The following is a 12854-nucleotide window of genomic DNA, read 5'->3' as shown; positions in this document are numbered from 1 at the left end:
CTTAGTTTACATTAGACTACATGTTCAGCCCAGAAGAAGGAATCAGTGAGGACAGTGAAGTTAAAAATTACATTATCACAGTATCACCAAGGTTGGAAGAGACCTCAAAGATCATCAAGTCCAACCTACCACCCAAGACCTCATGACTAGAGGTCATGATTAAGAACTTCCACATCAGAGCCTATAATGCCAGGGTTCACAAAGTGTAGGCCACCATTTTTTTCCCTCTTTTTATTAAATGCAATCACCATGAAAGAGCCTGCTGAAAGCTGAGTGCCCAGGGGAGTCAGCCCAGAAGAGCCTTCACCACAGATGTCAGCAAATCATTGTCCAGGGAACTCCATAGCCTTACACAAAAACATTCTAAAAAGCACTCCTATTTAGTATGCATGGAACTCACCTTCTATTGGATCACCAAAGAATTCATTATCATGAATAGAAATTAGTGAATGACTAAACAGAGAACTAAAAAGGTAGAAGAGAGGGATAATTCGACTTGAGTCTTCTAAAGACATTGGAGAGCCTCTTGAAATCACTTGAAGAAGCGGCACCATAGACCTTAAAACACAAAATGGCAAATTAATGATTGTTAATAGTCTCAAAAATACTAACTTCAGCTTCCAAGTATTTAGCAGTGGTTCCTACAGCAAAATAAGGATGAGACTCAGTTAAATAACTATTTCCCATCCTTGTAAAATAAAGTTAGTCTTTTAAGTTCTTGTCAATACAGCATCTCAGTGTCTCGATATGAACTTCAGCATTAACTTTTACAGACTGCAGACACTTTCTGGTTTACAATAAAGGCGTGAAGTAACTCATCTGCATGTCAGCACAGAACAAATCTGTAGGTTCAATGCCTCAGTTCCTGGAAACACGTTTCTGCCACCATCAATTTATGGATTAGTTAAAGCCTAAGAGATAAAAGTCTTGAGATGATGCACTTGTAGATTTGGTGTTTGTTATAACTGATGCTAGGAAGCACTCCAAAAACTACAAAACATTCACCTCACTGTAAACACAGATTTTATTGATTACTGTCCAACTGCCAAGAGTTTGCTCGGTTTTATGAAATCATAGGAAGTAGGTAACCACTAAAGTTTCGGTTTTAATCATCTTCCATAAACACTGTCATGTCACTAATGGTCTCATTGTCTGCTCATTAGGTATGTGCTACTTTAACAAAGATTGTTGCAGAAATGGTATCATACATACCCTGTAATCATTCGTGTAGTCATCGAAGATATCAAATACCAAAGATGTCTCAGGAATCTGGCATTAAAGGCTAAACTATAAAGAAGCCTGCAAAAGGAAGTTCAAATAAATTGTTTTCCAAAGCACTGTATTCACAAACCACAATGCTTCCATAAGAACTTCTCTGTTAAGGATTTCTCAAACATTAACAATTTAGAATTCTTTTTTCTAGATGGAGGTTCTTTTTCATTAAAATCTGGTGAAAGCCCCAAAAGTTGAAAATGAGCATATAAATCCTTATATCTAAAAGTGCACCATTTTCATTAACTCTGCATCCCAAGATTTCAGTATTTCACAGCATTAAATATGCATTGCTAAAAACAATATATACTCTCAGTTTATATGGGAATTTTGTAACGTCTAATAAAGAGAAATCACACCGACTAGTTACCAGCCACTTCTGTGTTTCTTCCAACATTAGCAAGCTTAGCCATTTTCGTGAAAAGTAGACTAAAACACTTAAAATTCATTTATGCTAGAAGCAACTACTGATTTAAAATCATACAACAACTTTACTGATATATACTGTGTAACAGATACAAAAATAGCAGCATCAATTGAACAATGCCTATGAGGGTAGCTTCCCATACACATATGCTAGTCCATCCATAGACGAAAAATGGTTTATACACCTGACTATATGAAACTAAATTAAACAAACAAATGTGTCTGTTCACAAGTCAGATATATATAGGACTGACTTTAACCATATTATTACAGACATGACTATGGCATGATTGATTTTTTTGAAGAAATGAGAAATAAAAAGCTTCGTGGACTCAAAGAGTCTCCCCCACCCTATTTTTTTCTCCCTGCAGGTAGCAACATACATAACAAAACATCATATGAAACAATCTGTGTGTTCTAGAAAAATCAAGCAGGCTTTGACTGCACTGTCATTTTTTAGATACTCAAGAACTATATTCAGTGAGTTATCCCAAATGCTACTTTCCTAGGTTTCCTAATTACTATAAGAATAAATAAGGTAAAACAGATGCTCAGGTCCACATCTCCTCTCAGAGGTCAGTGGCCTCATAATATCAATACTCCCTGTGACCACACATACAAGAGATAGGAGGCTGGGAAATGGGAGCAGGGAGGGTAGTCTAGCTGCTGCCTGAAAGAACAGTATTTATTACAGACCATATGGATACATTAAAATTTGCCAGATGGCAAAGAAAAGGAAGCACACATTTCATTAAGGAAAAAATGTGGAAAAAAAAAAGAAATTAAAAAAAAGTCAGTAAACACCTAAAAACATTTGACAATGCTTTAAGCAGCAATCCATTTAAAGACATTAAAATAAAACAAAAAGAACACCACATGAAAACCTACACACACTCACAAATACTGCCTCTGGGTCCCTGCTTACTGGGCTGCTAAAGTCCTGTAGACTCTTTTCTGCCTTCTGTGAAGTTCAGTCTCTTATGCACCCACACTGCTAGTCTCTTCTTCAGGCTCTCAATGCACCTGCATTCACCAAAAGCCAGCGACAAAGAAACAAAGTAGCCTGAGGAAGGGCAGAACCCTTCACGTAACAGAAAGGATAGAGTTTCACAGGTACAAGGAGTTCTAGAAATAGAATGGGGGCATGCAGGAGGAGTATAAATGAAACATACGCCATCTCTGGTTTTCAGCGCATCTTTGCTGAGATATCATCCATCTTATTTAAAAGATTTTGAGTTTAAATACATAGATTATTTCTTTTAAAAGTCTTGGGAGCTTCACATATTCCAAACAAACTGCATACTGGTGATCATTTCAAAGTTTGAGCTAAATTTGAAGTGATGCCAACTAATGCAAGTTTAATATAAGTTTTATGGTAAAATTAAGTTCTGCTTCAGGTAAGTGGAATTACTATTTTTTTTTTGCAAATCAACCTGAATTTGATACATGGGAATTTTATTTCCTTCTAAAGTCACATTATTTTGACATTTGGCTGGAAATTATACATTATCACCTGAGGAAGAGCTTATTATATCTAGCTAATTTAGAATAAGGATTTGTATTCTAATGTTTAAATATCAGAATGATAGCTTAGATGTCTTGGTTTCTGAAATGAAAAATTTCCTTAGTGACCTTCAGTTTTCAGCCTCATCTTCGAAAAGAAAAGCAATTTGGCACAGTGCCATTAGGTCTCACAGGGCTTCCGAGTGAAAACTTGTTAATTTTACAATCATCCCTGGAAATTATGTAATAGTTTTAGCAGAAATGAACAAATATTATGGACACTGAACCTATCATAATGTAATTCATTTTTTCATTCTAGTAATATTCAGCCATAATGAAGGGGAAAAAAGGACAAACCTTAAGAGCTTATAATAATAACCTTTGTCTAAGTTTTAGCCATTTTTATTCCATATCCGTGATTCAGGCAGTCAATTTCAGCAACTGCTATATTCCATGGCCCAATTCCAGAAATGCTGAATGCATTCAACTTTCACATTTCCCTTCCCTGAAAATCTGATTCACTACAAAAATGCAAGTTTGGCAAAAGATGTCATATAGCTTATTTTGCCTGCACAAAATACCTACAAAACTCAAATCCATTTCTCCAATTCTAAAGTAACAATTATAACAAAAAACAATTTCAACAAAAATCAACAAAGCCTCAAGAATGGCCCTGAAAAACCTTATCTCTGCAATAGTTTAAGTAATCAGCTTCACACTGAAAAAAAAAGAAACAAACACATGAAAAGTCAAAGAAAAAAACCCCAACTTTAAATTAAAAAAAGTAAAGAAAAAAAATTGTTAATAGCAAAATATCTACCTCATTCTACCATTCTGTGATTCTCAGTTGGTCTTTGGCAGAGAAAAGATGTGCTGAAAAACAGCATTTCTAGATAGAACTGCATTAAAATGAGACGGTGCAAGAGAATTCTTCCTGCTAAGCTGCAGAACCTGACAGAGAGCGCTTATATACCCTGAAGACAAAGCATTACCAATCCACGAAGTTTAGAGATCAAATATTGTAAAGCTTGATCACTTCTTACTTTTCTTTAAAGTAAACCAAAAACACCAGAAATCACAAAGATTAGACATTCTGTTTGATAATGTCAATTTTTACAATCTAACTTTGGACTTTCGTTTTCAATATTTGTACTATCCTAAAAGCAAATGTGGTTGATAAAGTTTAAATCCTGGTTTTCAACCCTCCCATCCCATGGTTCTGCATTTGCTTTAAAATCTTACTGCACCAACTTTTTTATCATGAGATCATTATACATGGGATCATTATATACATGAGATCATTATATACTGGGATTCCTTCACAGATTTTCTGTGAAGCTGAATATTCAGATGTAGCACTGGAGTTTGGGAAAACCATGCTCCTGTTACCAGAAAAGTGGAATGCTCCTTGCAAATGGAAAAATACACACTGTCTCAGCCATAGGCTGTGATAGAATTAAATTCACTCTGATGTTTCCTCTGAAGTATCTATTTTAATCATATAAAATTACCTGCTCCCAAAAGTAAGTACATAATGACCATTTATTTAGAACCTTGTTTCTCTCTCTAGGTATCTAATTGTCCACGAAGGCCACATGATTTATGTATACTTGCCAGAAGAGTATTTTGGGCACCTCTGGTTTAAAAAAAAAAGTGTCAAATTCCTCCTGTGCAATAGGACAGATTAAATGACCCATTAAGCTTAATTTAGCTGAGGCACCACTACAAGTTAATTAGTTAAAGGCAAGATTTTCAGTCTAGGTCATAAATTGGGCCCAGCTTCCCACTGAGACCATTTAAGTTAATGAAGAGAATACACCAGAATGAGAGGAGCTCATACAGTCTGTGAAAGGTCACTGCTGCCAGGGCAGCAGATTTTGACACTTCAGAACTGCAAGGTGTCACAGGTAAGGGACAGCATACAAAGCCATACTTAAATGAACTAAACCGCTCTGCAGGCTGCTTCTTTCTGCCTCGCTTTGTATTGGACGAAGAATGTAAAGCAAAGCTTAAAAAAAGAAGTAAAAAGGTCTTATATAATGTGTCTGGGTTTATGAAAAATACAGCAGTGCAGAATCACATTTCAGCCTGATATAAGGCCAAAGTAGCTTTTACACACATATGAAGACAGGCTGCTCACACTACACAGAACGTCCGCTTTCAAACTATTTTCAACCACAGCTTAACATTAACAGTATCATGTTAATTAAATAGGAGTAATGTGCACTCACTATGAAACTGTTAAACCAGGATCAGCAATCACTCTGGGGTACTGATCAGATGGATGATTGTGACTGAAATCCCAGTACAAGCAGAGTGTCTACTACTATTTAATGTTAAACCATAGAGATGACCCACTGTCTACAGTATTAAAATAGGCCTCTAAGTATTTTGCAGAAACAGAATTTAAGTATAACTTTGGTGAACAAAGGTCTTCTACATCTCCTTAAAATGAGAACTACACTCCAAGATTCAAGTTTTCTTATTTAATAACTGTTAAATAATACATACCAACTTTAGAGTGAAAAGATTAAAGCCCTGCCCCCCTGAAAACAAGCATAATTCCCAATGACTTCATTACAAACAGGATTTTATTTTACACCTCTCATCTGGCTTACTGAATACTAGCTACCAGTACGGCTTTTCCAGTCTTGCAATCTTTTTCTTGAATTGAGCTTAATGGCATTTTGAGCTCTTAAAATATATCTAAAATATTTTTAAATACATTATTTCTGCTCAACTATTTCCACATGGTTTAATTAAATAGATATACTTTACTCTGATCTTTTAACTGTCTTTCAAAATAGCACAATATTTATTACCTTTAAAGGAATCATCAAATCCTTTGAAAAACAGTCAGAAGCAATGTTTAAAATAGCTGCTTGGCAACTTAGGCCAGGCCTAAAATGCATTGGCAATAGGACAGTAGGACTTCATGTCATGATAATGCCTGGCAAACCCAACACTTGCTACTGACTTTGAAGACAGAACTAGTAATTAAATGTCTACTTTAATTCATACAGATATCTGTATGAATTAACTTCATCCTGACCATAAAAGTAATTCCACTGGTTCTGTTGCTGACAAATTTCTGCTATTTTCTAAAATTGGTACATTCAATTATTTTGGAGCTATTCAAAAGTTATAATTTGTACTCTTTTTTTCTGCTGAAAGATGTTGAGTAGAGCTTTCACTGCACCTGAATTTGCCCAGTGTGCAACGAGCCTGTCACCACAAATAACTGCAAAGACCTGGTACGGCTGCTTAGAGGAAATAGATGCCATACCCATACAATTGAAGTTCTGTGTGACTTCTTTATTCATTAAACACCCTTTTCCACAGAGTTCACCAGCAACTTCAAGCCAAAGCAGTGATGCATTTAAACTCAGTAATTACTATCCAAGGCAATGTACTACGTGCAACAATAAAGTGGGCACACTAATTCAACTGCTGCTATGATCTTCAGGTCTCACATCCTGCTCTAATGCAATTAGTCTACAAAGAACTAATTACCCTAATCGAGCAATCACAGTTTCACTGACATCTTACTTCCTCTAGCAGCTGTAAACACCACCAGGCTAAGATAGCACCTAATTAGTTTTCTGTATCACTGTTTACAATGCAGTTTGAATTGATTATGTTTACAACATTCTCTAAATACTTACTTTACTACCAGCCACTACATACTTACTCAAAACTATTTGCACCAGAACAGTGTTAATACTTTTGGGTCTTAGTCTGATAATAAAAAGGTCAAAAAAAATCTTCTTCCATTGTTACTGACATCTGTGGGTTTCAGTCCTTGTAAAAGAACGCTGTACAAATGAATAAATGTTTTATCTCCATCTCAGGTGTTAAAGGCCTTCCCAAACAACACTGATTTTCAATAATTAGGAATGGTTGCCATTTATAGCAAGAGAGATTCTGGCTGTATATTAAAGACCCCCTTATGGTGGTTTCAGCACTCAGCTTGGGAGACTCTCAAATCCACATTACTGAAAGATTTAAAAACAAGCTAGACAAACTTCAGCTAGAATGACACAACAGTGCCTCTGAACAAAGTGGCAGATATACCACTTTCAAGAATCCTTGCAAACCCTATTTGTGGGTGATTGTCACAAGCACTACCTGTTCCATAATATTCTGTCATCACAGTGAAGACTAACCTATTTGCAACTCACTAAGCAGCTCAAGATGTTGCACTTTTGGATTCAGTGATTACTACAGAGAAAGCATGATCCATAAGAAGTAAAACGGGAAACAGAAAGAATCCACTCTGTGGTTTGCCTGGAATTATTAATTAAATTCTGAAATTCTTATTTAACTCAGTTGAGTCTAAAAGAAAACACAGAACAATCCCCACAGGGTATTTAAAAGAGGTCTTATCTAATAAAATTGACTTCAGATGTACTATAGTTCAACATCACTATTATTCATACTTGCCTGACTTTTGGCACCATCATTCGGTGCTGTACCATCAGCGTGTGGCAGATTGATGCCATCAGGGTAAAGACTTCTTCGCTAGCTGAATCTCTCCAAACCATATTCAGCAGAGTGTTTGTCTGTTGTTTTGTATCCAGTTTCTTCAGACACTCTTCAGTTATGTACTGAACTGATATTCTCCCATCACCCTGCAAACAAATTAAATCAGAATTTGCTTTAAGTCTTTTTAATAATCAAGTATCCCCTTTTTAAAAAATACTACTTAAGAAATAAGCAAGTTCCCTTCTACACAGATCTAGAAAAATACCAGACTTATGATGACCATGGTGGTTGCCTGCATTTGTTGCTGCTATAATACAAATTCATTTAAACAAATTCTACACTGCTTACCGGTGTAGTTGTCATTTTACTGATCTCTTCATCCTCATCTTCAGAATCACTGTTTGCATCTTGACAATTTGTACCAGCAGTAGACACAGGCAGCTGAGAGAGAAAAGTCTGGAGTACCCTTAAATACACTAGAAGACCTTCTTCTGAAAGGGATCCTGTAACATATATTGAAACAGAGTATCATTAAGCACATCATACTGCACTGTAAAATGTACTTAATACCTGATCAAACACATTATGCCAAGCCTTCCCAAATTAAGTGCATTTTTTACTGAAAAAGGGGAAGAATGGCTAATAAAACAGATCTCTCCAATATTTTTATTCACAAACTGTCCTTCCTGCTTGGCAACAAACCACATTGTGGAAATATGTAACATATTAACTCAAATATGAAAAAAACCAATACATTAACCATTCAGCTTTCTCACCCAAATATGTTTCTCCAACTGTTAATACAAAGTAAAAAAGCCAAGGGGCTTGATCACTTCTTCTTGAACATCCACTTTCTGCTAGTAATAGTGCATTCAGAAAGAGTTCATAAGTGAAAATGGTCTGCACATCAGCAAGCGCTGGAATGATGAAATGGAATATCTGATCTGTAAAAGGTGCTGCCAGAAACTCCTCTGTGAAGGCTGCAAAAACCTGCTGCCTGAAATGAAAACAAATTGTCTTTGTAGAAAACACAAGTAAAATTTCCCACAACCACAGAGTAATAATCAATTTGCAAGTTTGAGCACGATCTGAAGAAGCCTGCACAGATGCTTTTTCCATTTTATCCTGGAAACTTTTAATGAACTCACAGGAAACTCTTCTGAAGTTAAATTTGTTCAGAATCTTGAAATAAAAAATTAATTTGAAAAGCACAATTAGTCTCCTTCCCCAATACTAAATTATCACAAAACACTATCACACGTGTTATTGTTCCCTCTTTCTACATACCTGATTCTTTCTGCTTGCAGGCTATGATTTAGTCATTTCTCTCCATAAACCTCATATCCTGTCAAACTTTTTAACTCCAACATTCTTTTCAGCTGCGCTTAGCTGCTTTTCTGCTCACCTAAGTTTTTCCACACCTGTGTTCCTACTCATCATGGTATCTCCTATTGTCTGTGCTGTTTATTTTAGTGTTCAGCATTTTATTGCCTTTTTCCTTAAACACACCTGAAACTACATTGTTCCACCAACATACAGCATTATCAAAAAAATCATTAGTATTGCAAATAAATCAGTAAACAGCACTAAATGAACAGCTAGACACTCAACAACAACAAACTGCACACTCAGACAATATCAAATGAGTATAAAAATATCTATTTTTAACTTTACCTTGCACCTTCTGGACAGGAGCTATATGTAAAGTGCAATGGCTTCAGAACATTCTCCAGAAGTATTTTTGCAATAGGGACTCGAGAAACATCAGAATACTCAATACTCGAGGGAAGCTTATTGTTAATTAACAAATAAAGCGACTTGTAGTAGCCTGCAAGTGAGAAATACCACTTTGAAAATACAGTATTGTTTTTCTTCTTTTTCATATAGAACAATTTCTGTACTTAACCTTAACATGAAAAATACCTAACAATCAGTGCATGAGGCTTTACTGAGGAAGGTATTTTACAATAGTCCAAGTCACACTCACACAACTAATAGGATATACCAAGAACCTCCTTGGAAACATCACTTCATACAGTCACAGGTTCATTTAGAGTCAGTCTGATCTTCAAATACCCATGATGAAGTGAATAATTTAATTGTTTTAAACAATGACCCCTGAAAGAGATGTTCTTTTCACCTCTGAGTGCCTCTGTGTCCTTCCACCATTTCAGAAATCATTTCTTTTCCCCTCTACTCCAAAACTGCATCATAAAGGTAAGAGATGTGTTGGTAGAGCATCTTGATTCTAGGAACACTTTGCCTAGGCAGGCTGAAGAATACCATTACTGCTTCCAAAACAGGGATCTCTCAGACAATAATAAATCACCACCCAAGTCATAAAGATATGTGTAGAGGGCAATCTATTTTTGTCTTGCTGAAGTACAAATGGAATCCTGTGATTTTATGCTTCTTAAACCAACCTCCTCTTGCTCAATCAATTCCTAAACTAAGACAGAAGTTCCACAACTACAGGAGCCACTCTAAATGCATAAATAGTGTCACACCACTGAGAGGTTCCATCTAAAACCCTTTATCAGAGACTAGTTAACTTAATATACAATGCTACAAATGGGAGTCATCATAAAGGAATAACAGCCTTGCAAACTCAAGCTACAATGTCAAATATTTCTTTTATTTATTCCCAGGGTAATGTTTTTTGCTGATGTTGGTACAAAGGAAACAAAAGCTCAGTCATCATCCCTTTGCTAAGATGCCTCTACTGCCAGCAGGATGAACAGGTAATGCCAATTTATGACAATAATTACCATCAGCATTTGTAGAGAACAGCACTGTAACACCATATCTAACTTTTACACAACTAAAGCTTAGCTCTGCCTCCCTGTGTGTGCATGTGGACATGTGCATGCATGTGTGTGTGCATAAACAGCAACTGGAATAAAACCTCTGTTAGGTAATACTCACCTACTCTCAAAATTTGTGTTAGAAGTCTGTATAATTAACTTGGTAGAATATTCAATTTATAAAAAGAATTTCCAAAGAAATCAAATAGTAACTTCTCAAGCAGTGATCTCCCTACAAGCAAAATCTCTATCTCTAGTATAGGCTACCGTACACAGCACTTAACTCATTGTATTTGTGGTAAAGGCAAAAATGTGATTAAACAAGACAGCTTTCAGGTATCACACATTCTGTTCCAGTATTTCCCAGAACTTGTAGTTCCCAGCTACTCACCTTTTTGAATCATGTAGTGCAAAATTTCTTCAATTAATGATGTCACATAGCTGACATCTTGTAAAACAGGCAAATATGTATTCTCAGATGAAAATACCTCAAGCATTCTCATAGGAAGTGCAACATTCAGACTGTCATCATTGCAATTTTGCAGTAGCCTATAAATGAAATTAAAATTATTTAATGAGATATTGCTCTTATTTCACCATCAGCATATGCACACTGGTTTAAAAACAAAACTAAAAAAAAACCTTTCACATTCTCCTTAAAACAACTCATTGATACTTGGTTTCCAAGGGTCTGTTTAGAATTAGAATTTGTTAGTATGAGATGTACATAGGAATAACTGCCCTAGCAACTTTCCTTCCCAGCCATTCAGAAAAATCATAGAATCCTAGGAAGGTTTGGGTTGGAAGAGACCTCCAAAGGTCATCTAGTCCAACTCTTCTGCAGTGAGCAAGGACCTATTGGCAAAAATTACTTTAAAACCATAGTTCAGACATGTCACTGAACAGCAAAACAAAGATACTCTGACAAGACAACCTGTTCTCACAGATGTAGCAGAAATCAAGCTACCTTTTTTTTTTTTGCTACAATATTACACAGCCAAGTTCTTTACCACACCATCAAAAGCTACAGCTCCTTGTGAATCTGAAGTTTTCCCCAGGACACACTTTTTTGGCTACCTGTCCCACTGCTTGCTTTCTGGGCTTCTGCAGAACATTAAAGCAGTTCAAAAAGCGAGCACAGACACTCATCATCATGCTGGCAAAGCCAAGTTCAGAAAAGCGTCTTCCCTCACTCTCCCTATATGTATAGGCAGGGACAGCCCTTTCACTCCTTTTGTTTTCCCACATTACCAGGACAGGGACAGTGAAAATACTATCAGTTGCATTTGCAAAACTGCAATTTCAACTGCAGTAAAAACATTCCATTTGATCCAGCACCCTACAACTGTGTTCCACTGTACATGGACTTAGAAGCCCACCACTCAAGTCTACTTCAGCATCTGATATCACTGGGTTTTATACATACAGTATGCACAACTGTAAGAACACAAGGTTCAGTGACTCAAATGAAACCATTTTCTAAAAAAGCCTCAACATTAAAAGGGAAAAAAAGAAAATAAATTTAGACCACTGCAGAGTACAACTAGTTCCTAATATTGATAAGAGCAATACATTTGCTTTCCTGTGCTCATCCCAGGATCCTGCCACTACAAATAATAAATGCAGTGCCAAAGCCAGTAATGTTACTGTGTAACATACCTTAAATTCAAAACAAAGCACAAGAAAGGGTATCTCAAATTATGTTAGATTTAAAACAAAATATATCCAAAGCATATCCTTTGGAACATCAGTCTAACTCAGATAATATCTTCTCATTGCTATCAGCTCCCCATACCTTCTGGTTTCACAAATATTGCTAATGACAGCCCTACATACAAACAGGTAAGAACATCTGCATGAATGTCCTATCCTAGGCAGGGCACCCAAGTACATGTTTAACTTGAAAGTCAGTGGAGCTTAAGAACCAATCCATTGCCCTTACTCAGAAACAAGCATGCTTTGCAATGGCCTACACATGTATTTAACATATAAAGTCTTCTTTATAAAATAAAATTTACATTTAATACTTCACCTGCTGCAAAAAGAAACAAAAAATTCCCAACAATTTTTAAACACTTTTTAGACAACAGCACATAGGAAAAAAAAGAGTTTACCTGCAACACAGCCCCAACAGTCTTTTTATTTGGAATAAGCAAGTAAGTCTGTCTGGACCATCCAACTGCTTAACAAACTGAGAACTCTGTTTAATTAAATTCTGACACATCCATATCTGAGAAAAGATATGCACAAGTTCAATGTTTATAACAAGTTACATTGTTTACTGCAACACAGATAGTAATATTTCCATGTTCTTTTGAATACATATGGAGGATTTACAAAACACCAAGCAAGAATATTATGTTC

At 36.0% G+C, this 12854-nt stretch overlaps 1 protein-coding gene across 1 annotated transcript in view; it reads right to left on the bottom strand.

The window, feature by feature from the left end:
• UBE3C (ubiquitin protein ligase E3C) overlaps window positions 1-12854 on the bottom strand; it is a 62682-nt gene that overhangs the window by 36923 nt on the left and 12905 nt on the right. The window contains exons 5-12 of the mRNA XM_068146016.1: window positions 12605-12720; window positions 10882-11039; window positions 9361-9514; window positions 8463-8683; window positions 8035-8189; window positions 7645-7832; window positions 1213-1299; window positions 401-558 (exon numbers count right to left, since the gene is read on the bottom strand). Of these exons, the coding sequence (XP_068002117.1) occupies window positions 401-558; window positions 1213-1299; window positions 7645-7832; window positions 8035-8189; window positions 8463-8683; window positions 9361-9514; window positions 10882-11039; window positions 12605-12720 (1237 nt within the window). The remainder of the gene's footprint in view (window positions 1-400; window positions 559-1212; window positions 1300-7644; window positions 7833-8034; window positions 8190-8462; window positions 8684-9360; window positions 9515-10881; window positions 11040-12604; window positions 12721-12854) is intronic.

This window comes from Melanerpes formicivorus, unplaced genomic scaffold (genome assembly GCF_026170545.1).
Source record: "Melanerpes formicivorus ecotype bairdi unplaced genomic scaffold, bMelFor1.0.p_v2 SCAF_13, whole genome shotgun sequence".
Taxonomy (NCBI): domain Eukaryota; kingdom Metazoa; phylum Chordata; class Aves; order Piciformes; family Picidae; genus Melanerpes; species Melanerpes formicivorus.
This window is presented reverse-complemented; position numbering and strand designations above follow the sequence as displayed.